At 42.4% G+C, this 25,551-nt stretch overlaps 2 protein-coding genes across 2 annotated transcripts; both read left to right on the forward strand.

Annotated features, from left to right (window-relative positions):
- Positions 1-1,241: 1,241 nt before the first annotated feature.
- Positions 1,242-17,774, forward strand: LOC112264043 (neuronal acetylcholine receptor subunit alpha-5-like). The gene is made up of 8 exons (XM_024440647.2): positions 1,242-1,686; positions 1,907-2,062; positions 7,186-7,337; positions 8,495-8,539; positions 12,277-12,386; positions 15,953-16,130; positions 16,297-17,028; positions 17,332-17,774. Exons 2-8 carry the CDS (start codon positions 1,984-1,986, stop codon positions 17,488-17,490), a joined length of 1,455 nt encoding a protein of 484 aa, XP_024296415.1. The 5' UTR covers positions 1,242-1,686; positions 1,907-1,983; the 3' UTR covers positions 17,491-17,774.
- Positions 17,775-20,924: 3,150 nt separating this feature from the next.
- On the forward strand, positions 20,925-23,658 carry LOC112235760 (UDP-glucuronosyltransferase 2A1-like). Its single transcript, XM_042321286.1, has 2 exons — positions 20,925-21,001; positions 21,428-23,658. The coding sequence occupies exon 2, from the start codon at positions 21,432-21,434 to the stop codon at positions 23,028-23,030; it is 1,599 nt and encodes a 532-aa protein (XP_042177220.1). The 5' UTR covers positions 20,925-21,001; positions 21,428-21,431; the 3' UTR covers positions 23,031-23,658.
- Positions 23,659-25,551: the final 1,893 nt, after the last annotated feature.

Raw genomic sequence — 25,551 nt, forward strand, 5'->3', positions numbered from 1 at the left:
CAGTAGTGCTATACAGTAATGCTGTACAGTAGTGCTATACAGTAGTGCTATACAGTAGTGCCATACAGTAGTGCCATACTGTAGTGCTATACTGTAGTGCCTTATAGTTGTGCTATACAGTAGTGCTATACTGTAATGCTATACTGTAGTATATGACATGTGAATAGAGTCTGAGGATATTAATACTGTACACCTAGGCGTATGCCAAGATGTGTTTTTTAAATACTGATTTGGTTTTGAACTTCATTTGATGCAGTCTGCAGTCTGGGTGCTATCTTTGAGCCTAGCAAAGATGTAGATGACATTATTTGACCTTTTATTCAATAAAAACAAACCAAGCTTGAATAAGCTATATTAAAGCTATATTTATTCAAACAAAGTGTCAGCCAATTATTTCCACTGGTTTGTTATGCCAACATGAAAATATGAACTAAGACACACAAATGAATAATAAGACAAGACTGAGGCATACATAGAGAAAGAGAACAAAGAAGGAGAATATGTGGCAGGCTAATTTGGTTAGTGTTTCTATAGAAAGCTCAGTCTAATGGAAGAGGGAGACAGAGCTTAGTAATAGACAAGCCGCCATCATCATATCTCCCAGCAGAGGGGGAGAGGGGAGGAGGAGGGGAGAGGAGGGAAAGAGTGGTAGGCTGGCTGCACCATACAGTATTACCACTTCTCCACACACACCATGACCCATGGGCTAGGCAGAAGAGGTTTTTTCCTTCCAGTATTTTCCATTTGCTGTCCCTCTCACAAGGCGTAATCATCATAGACCCGTGTCTCACACTAGATGGCGTCACTCCTACACAATGCTCGTCCCTCAACCCATCAGTGCAGACGACTGTCAAATATATGATGTGAGACAATGTGACTCACAGACATGCATACACACACACACACAAAATAACATCTCAAAATCCGAATATTCTCTTCCCACAGGTACTCCAGCTACAGTAGTATCAGGGGTATGGATGCTGTTTATTAGAGAAGCTCTCAACACACATACAGATACACACATGCTCCTCCATCCCTATTAACCCTGCCATTAAACCTGAAGCAACAGCCTTAAGTTACCTTAGTTAGACGTATGGCTGAGGCAGACTCGCTGCTAGCCACTGTCTGTGGGGAGAGAAAAAGAGAGAACAACATCAGTGTGCTGGATCTATATAGGTAGTGCTGCTAGGGCAGGGCTTGCAGTGTAGACACTTGGCTGTGGATAGGCTACAGGCTGCAGGCAGTGTGCTGCTGGGGAAGATACCTGATAGTGATTAGTGATCAGACTCTTCTGGGAGAGAGAGGGGGGTTGGCTTTCTGGAGGAGGTTGAGGAGGAGGAGGAGGCGAAGGAGGAGAGAGAGGAGAGAAAGGGGGGCTGGTTTTCTGGAGGAGGTTGAGGAGGAGGAAAAGGAGGAGAGAGAGCGTGCTACCGTTCATTTAGAGGCAGCAGCAAGAGACTGAAGCATCGTCTGTCTGAGCTGAGGCAGGGCTGCATGGAATGGAGGAAAACTAGAGAGCAGCGCTGCTTGTCTGTCTGCCGACACACTGTCTGGACTCTCACGCTGCATTCAGGATAGATTGTGTGTTGAGTGGATAGGAATAGAGGATGCAGGTGTGATATGCACAGTATGTCTGTTTGTGATCAAATGTGAATGGGTTTGTGTGTGTTCACTACATCCAAGCAGGTGAGTGTAATGTGTTTGCATGTACACTGTTGTGCATGTGTGTATTTGTGAAATGTGTAAGATGAAATGTGTGTGTTTGCAAATGTGCAAATTAGTTTCTATGTGTATGCAGTGCGTACCTGTATCCATGTTTGTGTGTACATGTAAGGTATCTAAACGGATGCATACATATCCCATAACTTCCTCTGTTTGTGCACTGTGTTGTGCTGTGTTTTCCTAGACTCTAGTTGTGTTGTAGTCATGGCTGCCTGAGGGACTGCTCCCTGGCTGTGTGGATCTGGAGCCCCCTCTGATATCATGCTGAGAGTTGGGCCAGCGGCCACCACTCTACTCCTGCTGCTGTCATACTGCTGCTGCCACCTGTGTCACTCTCTGGGTAAGTTCTCCTCACAGTACCACCGTGGAGGACATGAAAGACACTCTCAGAGTGATGGGCCATCAGAGATGTTATCAGACTGAGAGATACCCACTCTGCACAACTAGGATCATCTACTGGGAACAGGATGATAAGGAGATGAGCTGCAGGGAAGATGGGAAATCTGAGGGTGGGAGATAGTGAAGAGGCAACGCCAGCTGAGACGAATATTAAATTAAAAGAGGAACTGATGAGGGATGGTCATTAACAGATGGGCTGAGTAATGTCAGTATGACCACTCAATATATTCCAACCTAATTTCCCTTTTAAGTAGATTTCTAATCAAAGTGTATGGTCTCAGAGACTTTGCCAACCTTTGTTATGACAGTGAGTGATTTGGTTTCCTGTTCTCAGTTAATTCAGTATATATGATACGCAGCCCTGTCTGGTTTAGTGCAGTAATTTCCTGTGGTTGGTGACCTTCTGTTCAGCTGGGAGAGGTGATGAGCTGAATAAGGGAAGAAATATCTCTATTAACGACTTGGGGAAAGAACCTCAGAGTTCTAATAACTCTGTCCAGACAATATCAGAAATATAAGCCCAGATAGCTGGCCAGCCCAGATAGCTCCACACGGCTGCCTCCTCCATGCCAACCTGTGCAGAAACAAGATTGATTCTCGTTTGACGCTCACTGTAATTTGTTTTGAATAAGAGCGTGAGCGTCTGCTAAATAACTAAAATGGAAACATGTAATGGAGCTCCTCTTATGAAATTCCGTCCTTCGTTAGCGGACTGGGTTAAATAACATGGGCTGTGTAGACAGCAGAAGAGGGTTAGGAGATGTGTAAGGTGACAGATTTTATTCTGTCATCTCTTCGGGTGTTTTTGTAAACCCCACATTTTCGAGGTGACTCATAAAATATTCACATCTTTCATCAGTACAGTACACAGCCAGGGATCCTCTGGAGAGATAGACTGGCCTAATGCCTCACTGGCCACACAATCAGGTTACACTAATTGTAGATACACTACCGTTCAAAAGTTTGAGGTCACTTACAAATGTCTTTTTTTTTTAAATAAAAGCTTTTTTTGTCCATTTAAATAACATAAAATTGATCAGAAGTACAGTGTAGACATTGTTAATGTTGTAAATTACTATTTTAATGGAATATCTACATTGGCGTACAGAGGCCCATTTTCAGCAACCATCACTCCTGTGTTCCAATGGCACGTTGTGTGAGCTAATCCAAGTGTATTATTTTAAAAGGCTAATTGATCATTAGAAAACCCTTTTGCAATTATGTTAGCACAACTGAAAACTGTTATTCTGATTAAAGAAGCAATAAAACTGACCTTCTTTAGACTAGTTGAGTATCTGGAGCAACAGCATTTGTGGGTTCGATTACAGGCTCAAAATGGACAAAAACAAATAACGTATTCTTCTTCTGAATCTCGTCAGTCTATTCTTGTTCTGAGAAATGAAGGCTATTCCATGCAAGAAATTGCCAAGAAACTGAAGCTCTTGTACAACGCTGTGTACTACTCCCTTCACAGAACAGCGCAAACGGTCTCTAACCAGAGTAAAAAGAGGAGTGGGAGGCCCCGGTGCACAACTGAGCAAGAGGACAAGTACATTAGAGTGTTTAGTCTGAAAAACAGACGACTCACAAGTCCTCAACTGGCAGCTTCATTAAATAGTACCCGCAAAACACCAGTCTCAAAGTCTACAGTGAAGAGGCGACTCCGGGATGCTGGCCTTCTAGGCAGAGTTCCTCTGTCCAGTGTCTGTGTTCTTTTGCCCATCTTAATCTTTTCTTTTTATTGGCCAGTCTGAAATGTGGCTTTTTCTTTGCAACTCTGCCTAAAAGGCCAGCAGAAGAAAGGTCTTTGTTTCTGGCCAGTTTGAGCCGGTAACCGAACCCACAGATGCTGATGCTCCAGATACTCAAACTGTCTAAAGAAGGACAGTTTTATTGCTTCTTTAATCAGAACATCAGTTTTCAGCTGTGCTAACATATTTGCAAAAGGGTTTTCTAATGATCAATTAGAACGCCTATGTAGATATTCTATTAAACATTTTTATTTATTTTATTTCACCTTTATTTAACCAGGTAGGCTAGTTGAGAACAAGTTCTCATTTACAACTGCGACCTGGCCAAGATAAAGCAAAGCAGTTCGACACATACAACAACACAGTTACACATGAAATGAACAAACATACAGTCAATAATACAGTAGAAAAGTATATATACAGTGTGTGCAGATGAGGTAAGATAAGGGAGGTAAGGCAATAAATAGGCCATTGTGGTGAAGTAATTACAATATAGCAATTAAACACAGGAATGGTAGATGTGCAGAAGATGAATGTGTAAGTAGAGATACTGGGGTGAAAAGGAGCAAGATAAATAAATACAGTATGGGGATGAGGTAGTTGGATGGGCTACACATGGGCTATGTACAGGTGCAGTGATCTGTGAGCTGCTCTGACAGCTGGTGCTTAAAGCTAGTGAGGGAGATATGGGTCTCCAGCTTCAGTGATTTTTGCAGTTTGTACCAGTCATTGGCAGCAGAGAACTGTAAGGAAAGGCAGCCAAAGAGGAATTGGCTTTGGGGTTGACCAGATATACCTGCTGGAGTGCGTGCTACGAGTGGGTGCTGCTATGGTGACTAAAATCTTCCATTTCCAGCTACAATATTAATTTACAACATTAACAATGTCAACACTATATTTCTGATCAATTTGATGTTATTTTAATGGACAAAAAAAGTGTTTTTCTTTCAAAAACAAGGAAATGTCTAAGTGACCCCAAACTTTTGAACAGTAGTGTAAGACTGAGCATTTATAACACAATCTATACACTGGATTAGATATATTGTAAAGGGTTGGGAAGGGGTCTTTAGATTGTGTTTATCATTCTATCATGACAATGCATGCTGAATTGTTGCTCCACTACAGAAATCAAAGGAAGCAACTATAATGTAGTCCATGTATGTAATGTCCTTGTTCTGTGAGGATTTTCCAGTTGGGCAGACTCTTCCCCTCTGATTTGATATAGATGTCTATGCTCAGTTTAAATCAACAGTGTCCCGTGGTTCTCAGCATACTTGCTGGTGTTAGTCTAATGAAGGACAACAGAGTCAGCTGCAGAAGAGATTTAGCACGAGTTGTCTTTACCTACTTAAATGATTTGTATTTCATATAAATCTTATTTAAAAAGTATTACTTAGCTCATTGCTAAGTTACTACTTGTAATGACATACAATAGATGATGGTTGTACTGTAGGTGTTATATGACACATTGTTGGATTATATTTATATTGGTTTTCACAAAGGGTAGTGTTCAGAATCTCCCAGAGAAGCCAGACATGAAGCAGGATTTTCTGCAGGAAGCTGTGCTGAGAGACAGAACGTGTAAAGATGATGAATCTGCTAATCCCAGTGATATTGACTGAGGAGGTCTCAGAATGCTGCTATTGATCCTGAGCCTGAGGATGACACAGGGGTGTTAACTGTAGTCGGCCCCGCATTGGGCCTGTCATCCTCAGGTAAATTTACAGCCATATTGAACGCACATAAAATAAGCCCATAAGCACGTGGGGAATGATTTAAGAGCATTATGTCCCTCAAGAATTTAATCAATACTTCTTCGTTTTCTCTGAGCTGGAGAGCTGTTTCCAGCAGTAATACAGCAACGTTACATCCTTCGTTTGAACTAAAGTGCTGAATATAATAATTGAATCCTGAGATTTGCTTGTGCTTAATTCTGCATTTACAGAGGCTAACTCTAGATTTCCCTCCCAGTCAGCAGTTGTATGTGGACTAGAGTGACGGCTGATGTCTTTAATATGAAAGGTGCACCTTCGGTCTCTCTCTGTCTAAAAACCCAGTTAGTCCTTAGGGGGCACAAAGACCTCACCTAATCTAAAGCTTCACCCTCTAGCCTTTCTCTCCATCATCAACTCCACTAGGGCCTACACCACCAGGCTGTCATGGATACCAGCATGCCACAGAGGCCAGCTGATGCACTGATACAATGAGGTATCCATCAAGCACAGTCACAACATCAGATCCATCTGTAATGAAGTTATGGAGAGTGAAACTCATTGGGGCTTCCTTCCTCATAATCCAGATAGAAAACACACGGAGACAAATTCAATTAGACCAGAGCGGGGGATGACTGACTGAGGATGTACAGAGAGAGACACTAAATAGAACAGAGCTGATAGGAAGAAACACATTAGTGTTGGATGATGGTAGGAGGCTGACTAGGCAGCCCACACTATTGAAACCTTCCCACCTGACACTAGTGGTGGCATCACACACATGGAACAATGGAGTCATATTTAATCTCTCCATGTCTATGCAGCCGGCAGACAGTGAGTCATCAATTACGGAGGAAATTGGTGCACAAATGCAACTATCTTTAGTTTATACTGTGCCAAACCTTCATTAGCTTTTAAAGGTTTGGACAGCCTTTATTGCCTGAACCCCAGCCAAGTGACTTTTACCTTTAATCACTGTTAGATTGTTTATAGGCCTACTTCCATGGTGAAGAACTGGGGATGAAGCACCACTCTGTATTGGTAGCAGAGGAGTCTTGTCCAGGGAGGAAGAGGATGATTCATTTGATGGAAAAAACAATAAAACATATTATTCAAAAATCCACCCTGTAAATAGAATTATACCTCTGTTATACACACCAACAAATCTGATCAAACATACTAGTTTGCAGAGAATTCTAACAGGAAGGACACACTTGACCTTGGTCTCCTTCCATGAGGAGTGGAAAACACCAAATCATGAATAAAAGGTATTGACGATGTTGCCATGGCAAAGTGACAGTTAGCTTTCTTCCTCTCTAGATAGCGAATGTCTGGTCCTGGTCTGAGGGTAAACAGGGACCAGAGATGTGATTGATGATGATGCTGATGATGATGCTGAGAACCCTGGGGTGATTTCCTGCACGTTAAACTGGAGATTGATGGGGTTATTGGCAAAGTGTCAGGTGCCAGGGACTATGAATCATTGTCAATGTGCTTTAGCTGGGCTGAACAATGGCCATGAGCTGTTACCAGGATAATACCCCCTGTTAACACGTCGCTGACATGATGCAGGCTAATGTGGTGTTTCCCTGCCTCTATAGGAATCCCTAAACTGTCCTCCTATGCCAAGACAGAGGACAAACTGTTCAAGAACCTCTTTAGAAACTACCAGAAATGGGTGAGGCCTGTGGAATACCTCAACGGCACAGTACGGGTCAGATTTGGACTGGCCATCTCCCAGCTAGTGGACGTGGTGAGAAAAATATGAATATTATGGGATATTGTGGTTTGTGTCTTCCTGATGATTATTTTGATGTTTGTCAATCCAAGCTGGACTTTCAAGGCAAAGAATCAGTGGAGGAAAAAGTACTCAATTGTCATACTTGAGTAAAAGTAAAGATACCTTAATGACTCAAGTAAAAGTGAAAGTAATCCAGTAAAATACTACTTGAGTAAAAGTCTGAAAGTATTTGGTTTAAAATATACTTAAGTATCAAAAGTATAAACCATTTTAAATTGTTTAAATTAAGCAAACCAGACAGCACCATTTTCTAGTTTTTTTAATTTATTTATCAGTAGCCAGGGGCACAATTCAACACTCAGACATTCCTTACAAATAAAGAATGTGTGTTTAGTGAGGCCGCCAGATCAATGGCAGTAGGGATGACCAGCGATGTTGTCATGTTCATCATAACGAGGAGACCAAGGCGTGATAAGAATACATTCTTCTTTTAACAAAACGACCGTGACGCTACACTAACAAGTGCTGACAGGCAACTACACATAGACAATAACCCACCAAACCAAAATTGCAAATGGCAACCTTAATAGGATCCCCAATCAGAGACAACGATAAACAGCTGTCTCTGATTGGGAACCAATTCAGGCCACCATAGACCTATAATAAACCTAGACTGACAAACACCCCTAGAAAAACAAAAAACCCTAGACAGGACAAACAAGCATACCCATCCTCGTCACACCCTGACCTGACCAAACTAATACATAAAACATAGACAACTAAGGTCAGGGCGTGACAGATCTTTTCTTCTAAGTGTGTGCATTGGACCATTTTCCTGTCCTGCTAAGCATTCAAAATGTAATGAGTACTTTTGGGTGTCAGGGAAAATGTATTCTGTAAAAAGTACATTATTTTCTTCAGGAATGTAGTGAAGTAAAAGTAAACGTTATCAAAAATATAAACAGCAAAGTACAGATACCCCAAAAAACTACTTGAGTAGTTTAAAGTATTTTTTACTAAAGTACATTACATCACTGCAAAGAATATATCACTATAAATACATTTAGACTCATTTACATTCTGTTTTTTAACAAATTTACAAACATACTGACTGTATAACAACACAAAGGTACAGATAAAACCTTTACAGTATGCTCTCTCCATTACAGGACGAGAAGAACCAGTTGATGACAACCAATGTGTGGATGAAACAGGCAAGATCTTAAAAATATTTGGGGGGTATAGTATAATTAAGTGATATTTCCTGAGAAGCCAGTGTTTGGAGGATAAATTAGCATGGGGGTTGTTAGGCCCGAGACGAAGTCGAGTGCTGGCAAACCATGCCAATATGTCCTCCAATCACCGTCTTTGAGGGCATTGTCACCTTTATACAATGGGTTACCAACATATTTATATTATGATTATATATATTATTTTAATAAAAAGTTATATATTTTAATTAAAAAGTTATTTTGAGGAATTTATTCATACTATTTCATCGTTCCACAAGATATAGTCCTGACACAAATCTAGGTGTTTCTACCCAAGCCGGCTGGTTGTTCATTCTATCGGTTTGGTTCTCAGAGATGGGACCCAGTTGTTAAGTATTTTTGTTCTGTATCTATGGACGCGACCCAGTCGTGACATTCATTTGGATACATCCATAACAATGATGATGCGCGATTTCACCTGCCATAGAAAATGTGCTCGCTCGTCAGAACACTGTTGTTCAGAGGAGTTAGCCAACAACAAAGCTAACACAATCACTTCAAACTGAAGCTGGAAAGACCGCAAACTAGCTGCACTTCATTTATTTTACCTGTTTCTAATGACATTTCTTTGTATATATCCCCCCAAAAATTGACTGGCTGAGAAAAGCTGCCTGCTTGTCTGTCTTGTCCCTACTCCCGACCCCTACAAGTTCATTACTATGGCACAGCTGGAGATCAAATTTCTAAATTAAACAAAGGTACAAATGTCAGAGAGACAGACAGCAAGGTTTATACAAATATCCACTATTGAAAACCAAATGCTAGTCTAAAAGAAATGGGAGACAATGTCTAGGTGCTTTTTACATTGGAGGTCATGTTTATAAATTGTCTGGCTGGGCTGATGAGACAGTGGATTGCACAGTGAGATTGAACAGTGCAAATAGGCATTTCAACGTCACAGCTTTAGCCGGTGGTAACTTGTGGAATAGACACCGACTGGAATGCGGTTTTAACCAATCAGCGTCCAGGATTAGACCCACCCATTGTATAATTCACAACACTCTACAGCAGTGGTTCCCAACCAGGGGTACTAGGACCCCCGGGGGTACTTGGCCTATCCAGAGGGGGTAATTGAAAAGACTCATAAGTCCACAGGGTTACATGCACATAAGCGGGTACTTCAGGGGTACTCCAGGCAAAGCAAAATTCAGTTGTGAGTACAATAACCAAAAAAGGTTGGGAACCACTGCTCTACAGCAGCGTCAGCTAGACATACAAAGGCGACATGGCATTTAGAGTAACAATCAACCTCCCTTCCCCCTGCATGTCCCCTTGTTCTGGTGGCATTTCACGAAAAGCTCACATCTTCATTTCTCCCCACCCTCCTCCACCTTCCCTTGTGCCCACACGAGCCACCCACTTTGCAACTCCCGCCCCCCGGCATCCTGCCTTGCCACCCAGCCCTCTTGGCAGCTTAATTCATATCCTCTGACTGCATCGGCTCTCTGCAGCCAGGGAATCATCACTCCAGACCAGGGTCTGCAGGTCAGCCTCTCCCAAGTCTGCCACAATGACAAACAACTCCATGCAAATCAGAGGACAGAGGGCAATAGCTAACATGGCCACAGTGGTGGAAAAAGTACTAAATACTCATACTTGAGTAAAAGTAAAGATACCTTAATAGAAAAAGACTCAAGTAAAAGTGAGTCACCCAATAAAATACTACTTCAGTAAAAGTCGAAAAGTATTTGGTTTTAAATATTCTTAAGTTTCAAAAGTAAATGTAATTGCTAAAATATACTTAAGTGTCGAAAGTAAAAAGTATGAATAATTTAAAATTCCTTCTATTAAGCAAACCAGATGGCACAATTTATTTTACAGATAGCCAGGGTCACACTCCAACACTCAGACATTGTTTACAAATAAAGCATTTGTGTTTAGTGAGTCCGCCAGAGGCAGTAGGGATGACCAGGGATGTTCTCTGTTTAGTGAGTCCGCCAGAGGCAGTAGGGATGACCAGGGATGTTCTCTGTTTAGTGAGTCCGCCAGAGGCAGTAGGGATGACCAGGGATGTTCTCTGTTTAGTGAGTCTGCCAGAGGCAGTAGGGATGACCAGGGATGTTCTCTGTTTAGTGAGTCCGCCAGAGGCAGTAGGGATGACCAGGGATGTTCTCTGTTTAGTGAGTCCGCCAGAGGCAGAAGGGATGACCAGGGATGTTCTCTGTTTAGTGAGTCCGCCAGAGGCAGTAGGGATGACCAGGGATGTTCTCTGTTTAGTGAGTCCGCCAGAGGCAGTAGGGATGACCAGGGATGTTCTCTGTTTAGTGAGTCCGCCAGAGGCAGTAGGGATGACCAGGGATGTTCTCTGTTTAGTGAGTCCGCCAGAGGCAGTAGGGATGACCAGGGATGTTCTCTGTTTAGTGAGTCCGCCAGAGGCAGTAGGGATGACCAGGGATGTTCTCTGTTTAGTGAGTCCGCCAGAGGCAGTAGGGATGACCAGGGATGTTCTCTGTTTAGTGAGTCCGCCAGAGGCAGTAGGGATGACCAGGGATGTTCTCTGTTTAGTGAGTCCGCCAGAGGCAGTAGGGATGACCAGGGATGTTCTCTGTTTAGTGAGTCCGCCAGAGGCAGTAGGGATGACCAGGGATGTTCTCTGTTTAGTGAGTCCGCCAGAGGCAGTAGGGATGACCAGGGATGTTCTCTGTTTAGTGAGTCCGCCAGAGGCAGTAGGGATGACCAGGGATGTTCTCTGTTTAGTGAGTCCGCCAGAGGCAGTAGGGATGACCAGGGATGTTCTCTGTTTAGTGAGTCCGCCAGAGGCAGTAGGGATGACCAGGGATGTTCTCTGTTTAGTGAGTCCGCCAGAGGCAGTAGGGATGACCAGGGATGTTCTCTGTTTAGTGAGTCCGCCAGAGGCAGTAGGGATGACCAGGGATGTTCTCTGTTTAGTGAGTCCGCCAGAGGCAGTAGGGATGACCAGGGATGTTCTCTGTTTAGTGAGTCCGCCAGAGGCAGTAGGGATGACCAGGGATGTTCTCTGTTTAGTGAGTCCGCCAGAGGCAGTAGGGATGACCAGGGATGTTCTCTGTTTAGTGAGTCCGCCAGAGGCAGTAGGGATGACCAGGGATGTTCTCTTGATAATTGTGCGAATTGGACCATTTTCTGCCCTACTAAGCATATAACGTGTACTTTTGGGTGTCAGGGAAAATGTATGGAGTAAAAAGTGTATAATTTTCTTTAGGAATGTAGTGAAGTAAAAGTAAAAGTTCAGATACACCCAAAAAATACTTAAGTAGTACTTTAAAGTATTTTTTACTTAAGTACTTTACACCACTGCATGGCCACATCTATTTGTCAGCGGTGAATGAGGACATAAGGTTGAAGATATTGCTCTGTCCACGTCAGTGCTTCTCTCCTACTATCTACTTTATTTGTTTCTTTAACCTGTCTCCTCCCCTTCATCTACACTGATTGAAGTGGATTTAACAAGTGACATCAACAAGGGATCATAGTTTTCACCTGGATTCACCTGGTCAGTCTATGTCCTGGAAAGAGCAGGTGTTCTTAATGTTTTGTACACTCAGTATATAGTGTAGTGCAATCAAATGTATCTCATGAGGAGAAAAGTAATTCATGGCGAGCTCCAGCAAAAGTCTTGTCAAATGGATCCGCTTGTAAAAAGAGATGACTCATCCCTCTCTCTCTCTCTCTCTCTCTCTCTCTCTCTCTCTCCTGTTTAGGAATGGTTGGACATGAAGCTACGCTGGGACCCTGATGACTACCTGGGCATCACTAACATCAGAGTCCCCTCGGACTCCATCTGGATCCCAGACATTGTGCTCTATGATAAGTAAGTACCATGCCCGACAGACTGCCAACAGTAGAACAAAAGATGGCACTGATATTGAACTAACACTTTCGGTTCAATATAATCTCCACATTAGGGTTGCAAAGGGAGGGTATATTACCAGTGCCTGACTTGGGCCGTAGCTGTCCGGAACGCCGTACTAGCACAACGTACAGCTCCTCTTTAAAAACAAAGTTGCCTTTCGCTGGCCCAGATTCACACACCGAGCCAAAAAATGTTGATAAAATCTGAATGAAGGTGGGATCGTCATTGAATAGCAATGGCGAGTTTCTGCTTTGTTCAAGTTTATTTGTCGCTAGTCTCTGAATCTGTGAGTGCCAATATAGGCTGTTCGAGATAGCGCAGATTGAAAAAGTGCTAGGCTGAATGGCATGAATCCTGCTCCAAACTGTCAAATTAGGGTTTGTAAGGTAATGAAAATTAGTTGAATAATTGTTTCGAATGTAATTTAAAAAAGCACACTTTTAAATATGGTCAATCAATAAAAATAACTACATATCAGCCATTATCGGAATGACTCTTTAGTGCATGTCTGTGGTGTTGCGTGTGTGTTAGTGTGGTGTTGCGTGTGTGCCAGTGTGGGGTTGCGTGTGTGCCAGTGTGGTGTTACGTGTGTGTCAGTGTGGTGTTGCGTGTGTGCCAGTGTGGTGTTGCGTGTGTGCCAGTGTGGGGTTGCGTGTGTGCCAGTGTGGGGTTGCCAGTGTGGGGTTGCGTGTGTGCCAGTGTGGGGTTGCGTGTGTGCCAGTGTGGGGTTGTGTGTGTGTGCCAGTGTGGGGTTGCGTGTGTGCCAGTGTGGGGTTGCCCGAGGAGAGAGAGCGCAACATTCCAGCAGCAGGTATTCCATAATGACAGACAGACTAACTAGATCACCAATTCAAAATATAACTTGTAGCAGTTATCTCGCTAGTTAACTAACGTATAGCTAACTAAGCATTCATTTCGTTGTTGCCTTTCCACCGGCACTGTAGAGCCTATCTGCAATGTTAAACAACTGGGATTCCCCCCTATTAAACAGTAGACATGTAATTGCGACAATGTAAAAATATTCTAAGAAATTGACAAATACATTTTTGTGCATAGATCTCCCTCAAAACATAAATATTTGTGCCTTATATATAAACAGGTCTAGTTAATACCTTGCTTTGAAGAAGCCTACCTTATCCATTTGTTGAATGAGAGAATCATTTTTATAGAGACAAAAGTATTTGGTTGTAATGTTGAAAAAGCCAAGCCTGCACACCCTGCTCTCCAGATAGAGAGTTGACCACATGTTGACAACATGTGACTAACAGTCCATTTCTATCTGGGGGGCTAAGTGCCTTGATCAAGGGCACACCAGCAGGACAAAGACATGGTAGGTCTACATGGAATCAGACACTTCATCTTTCCAGTGTCAATAATGCTTACTTTTTCATGTAGGCTATAATAATAGTCCTGAATTTTTTTTAGTTAAAGGTCATATAGAAGTAATGGAAAATGAGTTTAATCCACTAACAGTGAATAATCAGAGGTCTCTATAACATAATCTCTAATGTACCGACTTGGAATAATACAGCTCCTCCACTACTTCCATCCCAAGTCAAGCACTGCATAATACTGGAAACTTTCTAAGTTTACCAGTAAACTACCAGAATTTTGGTATGTTTCATGGATTTGATGTAATCTATTACAAGACATCTAGTGGCCCTTTTGGGTACTTCAGATTATCACAGGTGTCTGTAACAATCTCTGGCCCTCTGTGGCTGTTTTTACACAGGAAGCCCAATTCTGATCTTTTTTCTACTAATTGGTCGTTTGATCAATCACATCAGATCTTTTCACATCAGATCTTTTTCAGAGTTGATCTGATTGTTCAAAATACCAATTAATTAAAACAATCGGAATTGTGTAAATGCAGTCTTAGTGGCCTCATCACAGAAAATATCTTAAATCATTTAATAAGATGATTAAAAAAATTCATAAAATAGAATGAAAAAGCTGTAAAACATTAACCTAAATATAAACCATCAATTTAGTGAATACCATTGGTGTTTAATATGAGGGTTTCAACATTTTTTACTATGTCAGTATGTGTTTGTTGTCAGTGTTTTGGCGTCAAACTGGTGGCAGTTGTGTTGCAGAGTTAATTGAAAAGAATGCTTTTGTTGCTTAAATACTTTTTAATGACTTAGGTTATTTTCTCTTGAACCGTATGGTCTATCTACTAGAAACTCATGGACAATATGGACACAGATATAATACATTAATACTATATATTCATTATTTTGTTTAAATACGTTTTTCAAGTATAAATTACAAAAGTTACGATAGATTGCCATAGATTGTCTGTTAAAACCTGTTAGGGATGATGCGAATTTTCGCAGCTTTTCGCAACTTTTTGTTAAAAATCGCGCAACATTTCAACGTCCTGTTACTCATGCCAGGAATATAGTATATGCATATGATAAGTATGTGTGTATAGAAAACACTCTGAAGTCTCTAAAACTGGTTAAATCATGTCTGTGGCTATAACAGAACGTGTTTAGGAGTAAAAATCCCAGGGAAAACTGTTCACCAAAAACACAAAAAAAATATTAATCCCCCAGTCTTTGTATTGTCTAAGGCGATAGAAAATAGATGAGGTTCCGTTTACAATGCCTACAGCTTCCACACGATGTCGCCAGTACTGGCATTTCATTGCAGGTTTATCCTTGGTGGGATGACGTATAGGCACTTCCTGTCTTGGGGTGCACCGAGGAAGTTATGAAAGTGAAAAAAATGGACGATGATTTCAAGTCTTGCTGCTATCGAATACAGATCGCCCCGTGATCATTTTGATCGATTATTAACGTTTATTAATACCTAATGTTGGTTTACAAAAGTAGTTTAAAGTGATTTGTAAAAGTTTATAGGCAACTTTTTTAATTTTAAAAAGTGACGTTGCGTCTTGTAAAGGTGAATTTTCCTTGGATCAGACGGCCTTCATAAATTTACATTTTGGGTATACAATGACGGATTTAATCGGGAAAAAGACCCAATTGTGATGTTTATGGGACATATAGGAGTGCCAACAAAGAAGCTCGTCAAAGGTAATGAATGTTTTATATTTTATTTCTGCGTTTTGTGTAGCGCCGGCTACCGCTAAATCTTTTGTTTAGGTCTCGTTCAGGTATTTCGGGGGGTGCATGCTATCAGATAATAGCTTCTCATGCTTTCGCCGAAAAGCATTTTACAAATCTGACATGTTGGCTAGATTCACAACGAGTGTAGCTTTAATTGAGTACCTTGCATGTGTGTTTTAATGAAAGTTTGAGTTTTATCGAGTACTACAGATGGCGCTCTGAAATTTCCGCTGATTTTGGTTCCTGTACAGGGACCACAATACGTAAGATGTTTTAAATACCAAAATTGAAGATTCCAGTAACTTTGGGAAATTACCGGTAGCTTTGCAACCCTACACAGCATAGACTATATTTTGAACAGCACAAATTCAATTAATCCAACACATCAAGAAAAGCCCGATTCAACCCCGTAGAAGATAAATAGATGTTAACCCTTTCCTCTAACAGTGCCGATGGACGTTTTGAGGGCTCTGTTACCAAGGCTGTTGTCAAGTATGATGGCACCATCATCTGGACACAGCCCGCTAACTACAAGTCAGCCTGCATCATTGATGTCACCTTCTTCCCCTTTGACCTGCAGAACTGCTCCATGAAGTTTGGCTCCTGGACCTATGATGGCTCACAGGTTGTAGCCTACACAGCATTGTGAAACAGTCTACAGTATAGAAATGACCATACAGTCTTTAATTGATGTTAGAAATGTGTTAATCTCTTGTTTATACTTTGGGGAGTTGAAGGGAAGACACGTCTGTTGATGTTTAATATTTTCTAACCTTCTATTCATTCAATAGGTTGACATCCTCCTGGAGGACTTCCATGTAGATAAGAGGGACTACTTTGACAATGGTGAATGGGAGATAGTGAAAGCGACAGGCAGCCGTGGTCTGAGGATGGACGGTCCCTGCCACTTCCCCTTCATCACCTACTCCTTTATCATCCGTAGACTGCCGCTCTTCTACACACTCTTCCTCATTATCCCCTGTATCGGCCTTTCCTTCCTCACCATCCTGGTCTTCTACCTGCCCTCCAACGGCGGGGAGAAGATCTCCCTGTGCACCTCTGTGCTGGTGTCCCTCACCGTCTTCCTCCTCGTGATCGAGGAGATTATTCCGTCCTCCTCCAAGGTCATCCCTCTTATCGGGGAGTACCTGGTGTTCACCATGATCTTTGTCACGCTCTCAATTGTCATCACCGTCTTCGCTATCAACATCCACCACCGCTCCTCATCCACGCACCAAGGCATGGCGCCATGGGTGCGCCGTATCTTCCTGCACAGGCTGCCTAAGCTGCTGTGCATGCGCAGCCACGTGGACCGCTATGCTACCCCAGGCGGGGCCAGGGAAGGACTGACAGGGAGAGAGTGGGCAGGACTGGCAAGAAGAGAGGGGGTAGTAGGGGCCATTACGCAGGGTTCTTCACCAGAGTCCACCCCTCATCTCTCCTCTAGGAATAACCTGCAGGCTGCTTTGGACTCTATCCGCTACATCACCATGCATGTGGTCAAGGAGAACGAGGTCAGAGAGGTAAGATCCCATTGAGTTACAGAGAATCAGTCTGCCCCTCAGTATCAATGACAAAGTTGGCATGAGAGAATATTGTGTTTGCTTGTTATGACTTGAACACCATTCAAAATCAATTCTATAGTACTGAATTTAGGTTTTTGAAGTCTTACTGTAATTCTCTCTATATATTCATCATCTCCATACTGTATATTTGTCTCCATCCTCTGTCACATGCAACTGCACCTCTGAGTGCAAAGCCCTCCCAGCCTGTGTCAACGAGGTCATGTGTTGGTGTCTAAAGGGCGTTTTGGTCTCTCTCTCCAGGTGGTGCAGGACTGGAAGTTTGTGGCTCAAGTTCTGGATCGTGTGTTCCTGTGGACCTTTCTCCTGGTCTCAGTACTGGGCTCTGCTCTGCTCTTCATCCCTGTCATCTACAAATGGGCAAACATCATCGTCCCCAACCATGCAGGTGGCAGCGGATAAGACTAAACTGAGACTAAGTGCACTGAGCACAATAATTTCAGAGACACTACAGTCAGTGCAGATAAAGAGACACTTATTCACGTGGGTGTGGGAGACCAGTTATAATTGCAATGGATTCTAGTTCCATCATGATTTTTGATTTGTGTAAATGAATGAGGGATTATTGTCTCTATGTTGCTGTATCTGTTTATAGATTAAATTAACAATCAATTGTTTTATATTCTGAAAGGAGGATACCTCCCTATAGGCATATCTCACAAAGTAAAGTATAACAATGAATACAATTCTACAGGTTAGTGTCTTTCTTGCCTCTGAAAAACAGGCTTCTCACAGTTAAGGAGACAGGATTATGGAAGGCTGGCCACATGAGACTAGCTAATAGTTAACAGGTGTTAATTCATAACTTTTAATCCACCCCTTTGTAAATAAGTGTACAGTACCCTTTACCATTACCCTTTTATATATATGACCCATTACCTTTTATGTTTAAGTCAACATTAACCTTGTAACGGCTTTCCTCCTCTTCGCCTGAGGAGTAGCAAGGATCGGACCAATACGCAGCGTGGTAAGTGTCCATGACATTTTAATAATCACTGAACACGACAAAATATAAAAATAACAAAGTGAATGAAAACGGAAACAACAAAACAGGAAACAATCACCCACGAAACACAAGTGGGAAAAGGCTACCTAAGTATGGTTCTCAATAAGAGACAACTAACGACACCTGCCTCTGATTGAGAACCATACCAGGCCAAACACAAAAACACAACATAGAAAAACGAACATAGACAACCCACCCAACTCACGCCCTGACCATGCTAAAACAAAGACATAACAACAAAACTAAGGTCAGAACGTGACAGTACCCCCCCCCACCCCAAAGGTGTGGACTCCGGCCACAAAACCTGAACCTATAGGGGAGGGTCTGGGTGGGTGTCTGTCCACGGTGGCGGCTCTGGAGCGTGACATGGACCCCGCTTCAGCATAGTCTTTAACCGATTCTTAGCCCGCCTCCATGGCGCCTTTCGAGCGGCGACCCTCGCTGCCGACCTCGGACTGGGGACCCTAGCAACGGGTCCCGAATGGACGGGAGATTCCGGCAGCACCGGACAGGCGGGAGACTCCGGCGGCGCCGACGTGAAGGGCGACTCCGACAGAGCCGGCGTGACGGGCGATTCTGGCAGCTCCTGACTGACGGGCTGCTCTGGCAGCTCAGGACAGACGGGCGACGCTGGCAGCTCAAGACAGACGGGCGACTCTGGCAGCTCAGGACAGACGGGCGACTCTGGCAGCTCAGGACAGACGGGCGACTCTGGCAGCTCAGGACAGACGGGCGACTCTGGCAGCTCAGGACAGACGGGCGACTCTGGCAGCTCAGGACAGACGGGCGACTCTGGCAGCTCAGGACAGACGGGCGACTCTGGCAGCTCAGGACAGACGGGAGACTCTGGCAGCTCAGGACAGACGGGAGACTCTGGCAGCTCAGGACAGACGGGAGACTCTGGCAGCTCAGGACAGACGGGAGACTCTGGCAGCTCAGGACAGACGGGAGACTCTGGCAGCGCTGGACAGGAGGGAGCACCTGGAGGAAGGAGACGGAGAGACAGCCTGGTGCGTGGGACTGCCACCAGAGGCCTGGTGCGTGGAGGAGGCACCGGATAGACCGGACCGTGGAGGCGCACTGGAGGTCTCGAGCACCGATCCTGCACAACCCTACCTGGCTGGATACTCCCCGTCACCAGGCCAGTGCAGCGAGGTGGAATAGACCGCACTGGGCTGTGCTGGCGAACCTGGGACACCATGCGTAGGGTTGGTGCCATGTACCCTGGCCCAAGGAGATGCACTGGACACCAGATGCGATGAGCCGGCTTCATGGCACCTGGCTCGATGCCCACTCTAGCCCAGCCGATATGAGGCGCTGCGATGTAACGCACCGGGCTATGCCTGCGCACCGGGGGCACCGTGCGTCTCACGGCATAACACGGTGCCTGCCCGGCCCACCTCTCTCCACGGTAAGCACAGGGAGTTGGCTCAGGTCTCCTACCTGACTTAGCCACACTCTCCGTGTGCCACCCCCCCACTAATACATTTTTTCTATTTTATTAACTCTAGGGGCTGCCTCTCAAGGGCTTCCTTGACCGCCGTGCCAAAGACCATCCAAAGTCTGTGAGTCTGTTAGAAACTGGGGGACATAAGTCAGTCAGAGTCTACCTGATACAAAAACAAGAGTTGTTGTTTTGCATTCTGTTCATCCCGCCTTCTGATTTCACCTATCATTCAGATGAAAGATGGTAAGCCATAATGGAAGCATAAACTCATACCTTCTCATATCTTTACTGGTTGTTTCTTGGAGAACCTACGATGGTGGGAAAATTCTACTATTTCCCGTAGAAGGTAGTCACTGGTTGAACATGGACAATCTGATCAAGGCTCTTCACTCTCAGGGACACACCGTCACAGTGGTACTGACAACTAAAGTTGGTATATTAAAGAAGGGTCTCTACATTACAGTTTTATTACAATACCTGTCACTGATGATGTGGAATATGAGGAATTTGTAAAGCCAATCGTGAAGAAAGTAATTGATATAGAGAGAGGAAAGAGCTCTGTATTAAACTTTATACATTTTCAAATCAAGATGTTCTCTGCAATGTCTAAGGTTCATGGACTGGAATGTGACACGGCAACTGCTGTATTGGAAGACAAGGATTTAATGAAGACCCTAAAGGAGAGCCAGTATGACAGTATGGTGTTTACTGACCCAACATGGGGAGCTGGTATTTCGGTGGCTCACTATCTTCAGGAACCTCTAGTCTACAATGTACAGTGGGTAAACAGTGGAGAGGGACGTTAAGCCATTGCACCATCCTCCATGTCGTATATTCCAATGACTGGATCAGGGCTCTCACACAAAATTATCTTCACAGAGAGAGTAAAGAATGTGCTTTTCTATTTGCTTTCAGGAAGCTCAAGACAGATTTTTTATTCAGCCACATTACCAAGATGTTTGTAATGGGTTTTTCCAACCAGGTGTGGACTTCTATGAGTTATTACAGGGGCTGGTCATTGGCTCATGAGAGTTGACTTTGTGTTCGAGTTCCCTCGTCTCATCATGCCTAATTTTATCTATAGAGGGTTCCAATTTATGGGAGGGTTCCAATTCTCCCTATCGTGTGGGGTAGAAAAAGCACGAGGTAGTTCTATATGGGTAACTCTGAGGGCTTCCTTGAAATGTTTGGACGAGAAAATATTGTTGTTTGACATTGTGAAATGTGTCTGCAATGTTAAACAGTATTTAAATGTGTAATTTTATGCATCCAAATTATAATCATGTTCACTCACTGTGTTTTGAGTAACCATCACTGTGACTTTAAGAAGTGGAAAGGAAATCATAAAAGCAGTACTTTGACCTTAACTTAACCCTTATAAACCAACACGCCACACAAAAGCCAAAGTTAACTGCACATTTTACACGTGGCTTCCATACACATAATATGAAGATCAACTGGTAAGTAATATTGCACTGCATCTCACCTCCAGACTGAATAAGCGAATAATATTTACATTAATTTAATGTTCATAAACAAGGAGGAAAGGTATTGTGAGATATTGTTAACATTCTGAATCAAATGTGAATCTAAATGAAGAATAAAGTTTAATCTTCATTGTCTCAAACTCTCAAAACCCTAATGGGAATTAATAAGGCACTATTGAGAACAGCTTTCATGGTCTTTCATGATTTGTATCAAATCAAATTGTATTAATTGGTCGCATATGGATATTGAGCAGATATTATCGCAGGTGTAGCAAAATGCTTGTACATAAATGAGAATATATATATATATAATCAGCTAACTGACAATATGTCAAAATCCTTTCAATGTGTTATTAAATCTGAATATGATTTCCTATCTCTGTTTGTTTTATATTTCAGATAAATGATGACATACATTGGAAGCATGACTTTGTGCCTTTTATTATTTCTGTTGATTATGTATGGTTCAGTTTGCCATGGTGGGAAGTTGCTGGTCTTTCCTGGGGAGGGAAGTCACTGGGTTAACATGGACATTTTGATCAAGGCTCTTCACTCTCAGGGACACACCATCACAGTGGTACGAATGACAAAAAGTTGGTATATCAAAGAAGAATCACCCTACTACAGTTCTATTACAATACCTGTCACTGACGGTATGGATGAGGAATTTGTAAAGCCAATTTTGAAACAAGTAATTGATATAGAGAGAGGAACGAGCTCTGTATTAAACTTTATACATTTGCAAATCGAGATGATCTCTGCCAGGTCTAAGTTTCATAAATATGCTAGTGACTTAGCAACTGCTGTGTTGAAAGACAAGGATTTAATAAAGACCCTAAAGGAGAACCAGTATGACCTGGTGCTTACTGACCCATTATGGGGAGGAGGTCTATTGGTGGCTCACTATCTTCAGCTACCTCTAGTCTACAATGTACGGTGGACAATCAGTGGAGAGGGACATTTAACTATTGCACCATCACCAATGTCGTATATTCCAATGATTTTATCAGGGCACTCAGACAAAATGACTTTCACAGAGAGAGTAAAGAACATGCTTTTATATTTGCTATTTACTGTTCGGGACAGGTTGACTGTCTGGCCACATTACCAGGCCGTTTGTGATGAGTTTTTCCAACCAGGTGTCGACTTCAAAGAGTTATTACAAGGAGCTGATCTGTGGCTCATGAGAATTGACTTTGTGTTTGAATTTCCTCGTCCCACCATGCCTAATGTTATCTATATGGGAGGGTTCCAATGTAATCCTGCCAAACCTCTTCCCCAAGAACTGGAGAAGTTTGTTCATAGTTCTGGGGAACATGGAGTCATTATCATGTCTTTGGGGACTTTCGTTACTGAATTTCCACATGATATAGCTGATGTGATTGCTACTGCTTTTTCTCAACTGCCTCAGAAGGTAATCTGGAGACACAAAGGAGACAGGCCAGCTTCTCTGGGCAACAACACCTTACTAGTTGACTGGATGCCTCAGAATGATCTGTTAGGACACCCTAAGACAAGGCTGTTTGTAGCTCATGGAGGAACAAATGGGGTTCAAGAGGCTATTTACCATGGAATTCCTGTTGTGGGTCTACCTCTGTTTAATGATCAATATGACAACCTCCTTCGTCTGAAAGAGAGAGGAGGAGCAAAGCTTTTATCCATGGCAACAGTAGACAAGAACAATAACTTCCTAGAGGCCTTACAGGAAGTTCTGGATGAGCCGTCCTACAGGATGAACATGCAGAGACTCTCCAGGCTACACCGGGACGTGCCAATGGAACCCCTGGACACTGCCCTCTTCTGGATTGAGTTTGTCATGAGACACAAAGGTGCTGCTCACCTGCGTACAGACTCCTATAAAATGCCTTGGTACTCCTACCACTCTGTAGATGTTGTCCTGATGTTGTTGGGTGTTGTGTCAGTGCTTCTTCTTCTTCTTGTTGCAATAGTCAGATATTTATGCATTAGAAAATGCTTGAAAAGAAAGATTAAAAGTGAATGAGCAGATCCAATTCTCCACATTCTGGTGCACACGAATAGTAGGATATGTATGACTTAAAGCTGTTATATGGAACTTTTAGAGCGACCCAACAAAACTCCTATAGATATGCAAGTTATGGATCTGTCATTCTCATTGAAAGCAAGTCTAAGACGCCGTAGATCTGTTCTATGTGTGCTATCTCTATGCTTCCCACGTTTAAGTATCTTTTTGCTTCTTTTACTTTCGGTTTTGTACACCAGCTTCAAACAGCAGGAAATACAACATTTTTGGTTATGGAAAATATACTTCACAGTGGTTTAGATGATACAATGATTCTCTACACTACACTTGCTTGTTTTGCCACATAGACTGAAATTAGGCAAACGATTACAATTTTAGCAACCAGGAAATGGCAGAGTGATTTCTGCATAGTACATCATTAAATCATGAAAATGTATAATGTTAAATTGATGCCAACATAATAAAATGCTTATGTATAATTTAGTGTGGAATATATTTGTTGTCGAGTATTTCCAGATGGTTGTGCATTTTGTGATTCAATTCTACACTGCAAATATTTACTGTAAGTGTTACATTCACAGTGTTAAAGATTTTTTACACTGTGTAGTGTAAAAAAAATCAAAACCTCATCCATCATTATCATATTTACCATCATGCTCTATTGCAGGTTGATGTTTAGTATTGTTTGTTTCAATATCTGTGTTTTTGCATGTACATTGATCTTATTCTACAGAAAGATACATACTTTGCCAGCCTGCATAATGTAATTTGCAGGCCTGATGTGGCTTGCGAGCCACGAATTTCAGATCACAGTGTTAGGGAGAAACAAGCCCATCAAAGAAAGGCCATATGATGTATGTAATGTATTGTCATAAAGGGTTTAATCTTAATTAAACTATAAGACATAGGCACTCACTTCGTGAAGGCTACAGGCCTGGAAGTGAATGAACAAATGCAACAAACTCTGTCACTAACAAACACAGTAATGGGTGGTAACTCGATCATTCCCTCAAAAGGCAGACTGGTAAATATACAATTAAGGCTTTACACCCTACAGTGTTAAAATATAATAAACTTCTAGAGTACAAATGTTGTCTGATGGAGTTGACTGTTAACATCTGCTACAGAGTTCACACTTTCAAAACTGTTATTTTAACACCAGTTAAGTTGGACTCATATATACATTCTGATATAATACAATGTACAATCTCCGAGTTCAATGTACACTCATGATTTTGCTGTGTGCAGCTTAAATTGACAACCTCATAGCCTTAAATAATAACATAGCATTTAGAAGACGCTTTTATCCAGTCACGTACAGTCATGGGTGCATACATTTTTTGTATATGAGTGGCCCCAGCTCTCACAAACACATATTGCATATTCCAAACATGTACAAGTTGGTGAAAGTCCACAAACCCAGGAACATTGTGTTCACTCAGATTAACTCACTCACTCTCATCAAGGGATTTTTACGTTAATGATGACATCTGTCAAATAATTGATTAGGGTAGGTCTATTTGTGTGTTTAAACAGAAACAATGTGAATGTTAAAAAGCCCACGAAACACCTGAACACCTTCCTAATATTGAGTTGCCATTTTGTCCTCAGAATAGCCTCAATTTGTCAGTGCATGGACTCTACAAGGTGTCGAAAGCATTTCTCAAGGATGCTGGCCCATGTTGACTCCAGTGCTTCCCACAGTTGTGTCAAGTTGGCTAGATGTCCTTTGGATGGTGGACCATTCTTGATACAAACTGTTGAGCGTGAAAAATCCATCTATAATATGTAACTTTTTTAAACTACAGTTCTATTACAATACCTGTCACTTATGCTATGCATGAGGAATTTGTAAAGCCAATCACAAAGAAAGTAATTGATATAGAGAGAGGAACAACCTCTGTATTAAACTTTAAACATTTACAAATGGTGCATTCAACCCAGTGCATTAAAACTAAAAGCAGATTTACGTAGCTTTGGAGACCCTAGGAACCTCAACAGTAAACCAATCCTGTGAACGGTTAGGCAAGTCAGGTGTGTGTACTTCAACAGCAAAGTTAGATAAGACGGAAGTTTAGGAAGTAGGGCCTTGTAAACAAAGTAATGTAGAGATCTACGGGTCTTTAGTTACGTTCAGCCAACCTTTTGATACAGGATACAGAGATGAGTATCAAAACTGTTGCCTGTAACAGAACGAAGCGCTCTATGGTAGATGGCATCCAAAAGTTTAAGAGTCGTAGCAGCTGCACTTTGATAAATAATATCATCATAATTAAGAACAGATAAAAGGTTGACTGAATCACCTGCTTCCTACTGCTTAGAGAAAGGCACAATCTGTTTCTGTAGAAAAAGACAACTTGAAACCTTAGCTTCTTAACCAGCACATCTACATGTTTTATTTAAATGTCAAATCACATAAATCAAAAGGCCTAAGTATTTAAATATGCGGGAACACGTTAGATTGGAGAATGAGTGAACATGTAGTTCATCTGAAACATCCAGAGTGTTTACAAACAACATG

Source organism: Oncorhynchus tshawytscha, linkage group LG04, assembly GCF_018296145.1.
Source record: "Oncorhynchus tshawytscha isolate Ot180627B linkage group LG04, Otsh_v2.0, whole genome shotgun sequence".
Lineage (NCBI taxonomy): Eukaryota > Metazoa > Chordata > Actinopteri > Salmoniformes > Salmonidae > Oncorhynchus > Oncorhynchus tshawytscha.

Excerpts from the sequence above, each read along its gene's own strand:
- LOC112235760 (XM_042321286.1), top strand. The coding sequence starts at position 21,432 with ATGATGACATACATTGGAAGCATGACTTTGTGCCTTTTATTATTTCTG.
- LOC112264043 (XM_024440647.2), top strand. The coding sequence starts at position 1,984 with ATGCTGAGAGTTGGGCCAGCGGCCACCACTCTACTCCTGCTGCTGTCA. Across the intron at positions 8,540-12,276 it reads CCAATGTGTGGATGAAACAG|GAATGGTTGGACATGAAGCT; the intron begins GCAAGATCTTAA and ends TCTCCTGTTTAG. Across the intron at positions 16,131-16,296 it reads GGACCTATGATGGCTCACAG|GTTGACATCCTCCTGGAGGA; the intron begins GTTGTAGCCTAC and ends TTCATTCAATAG.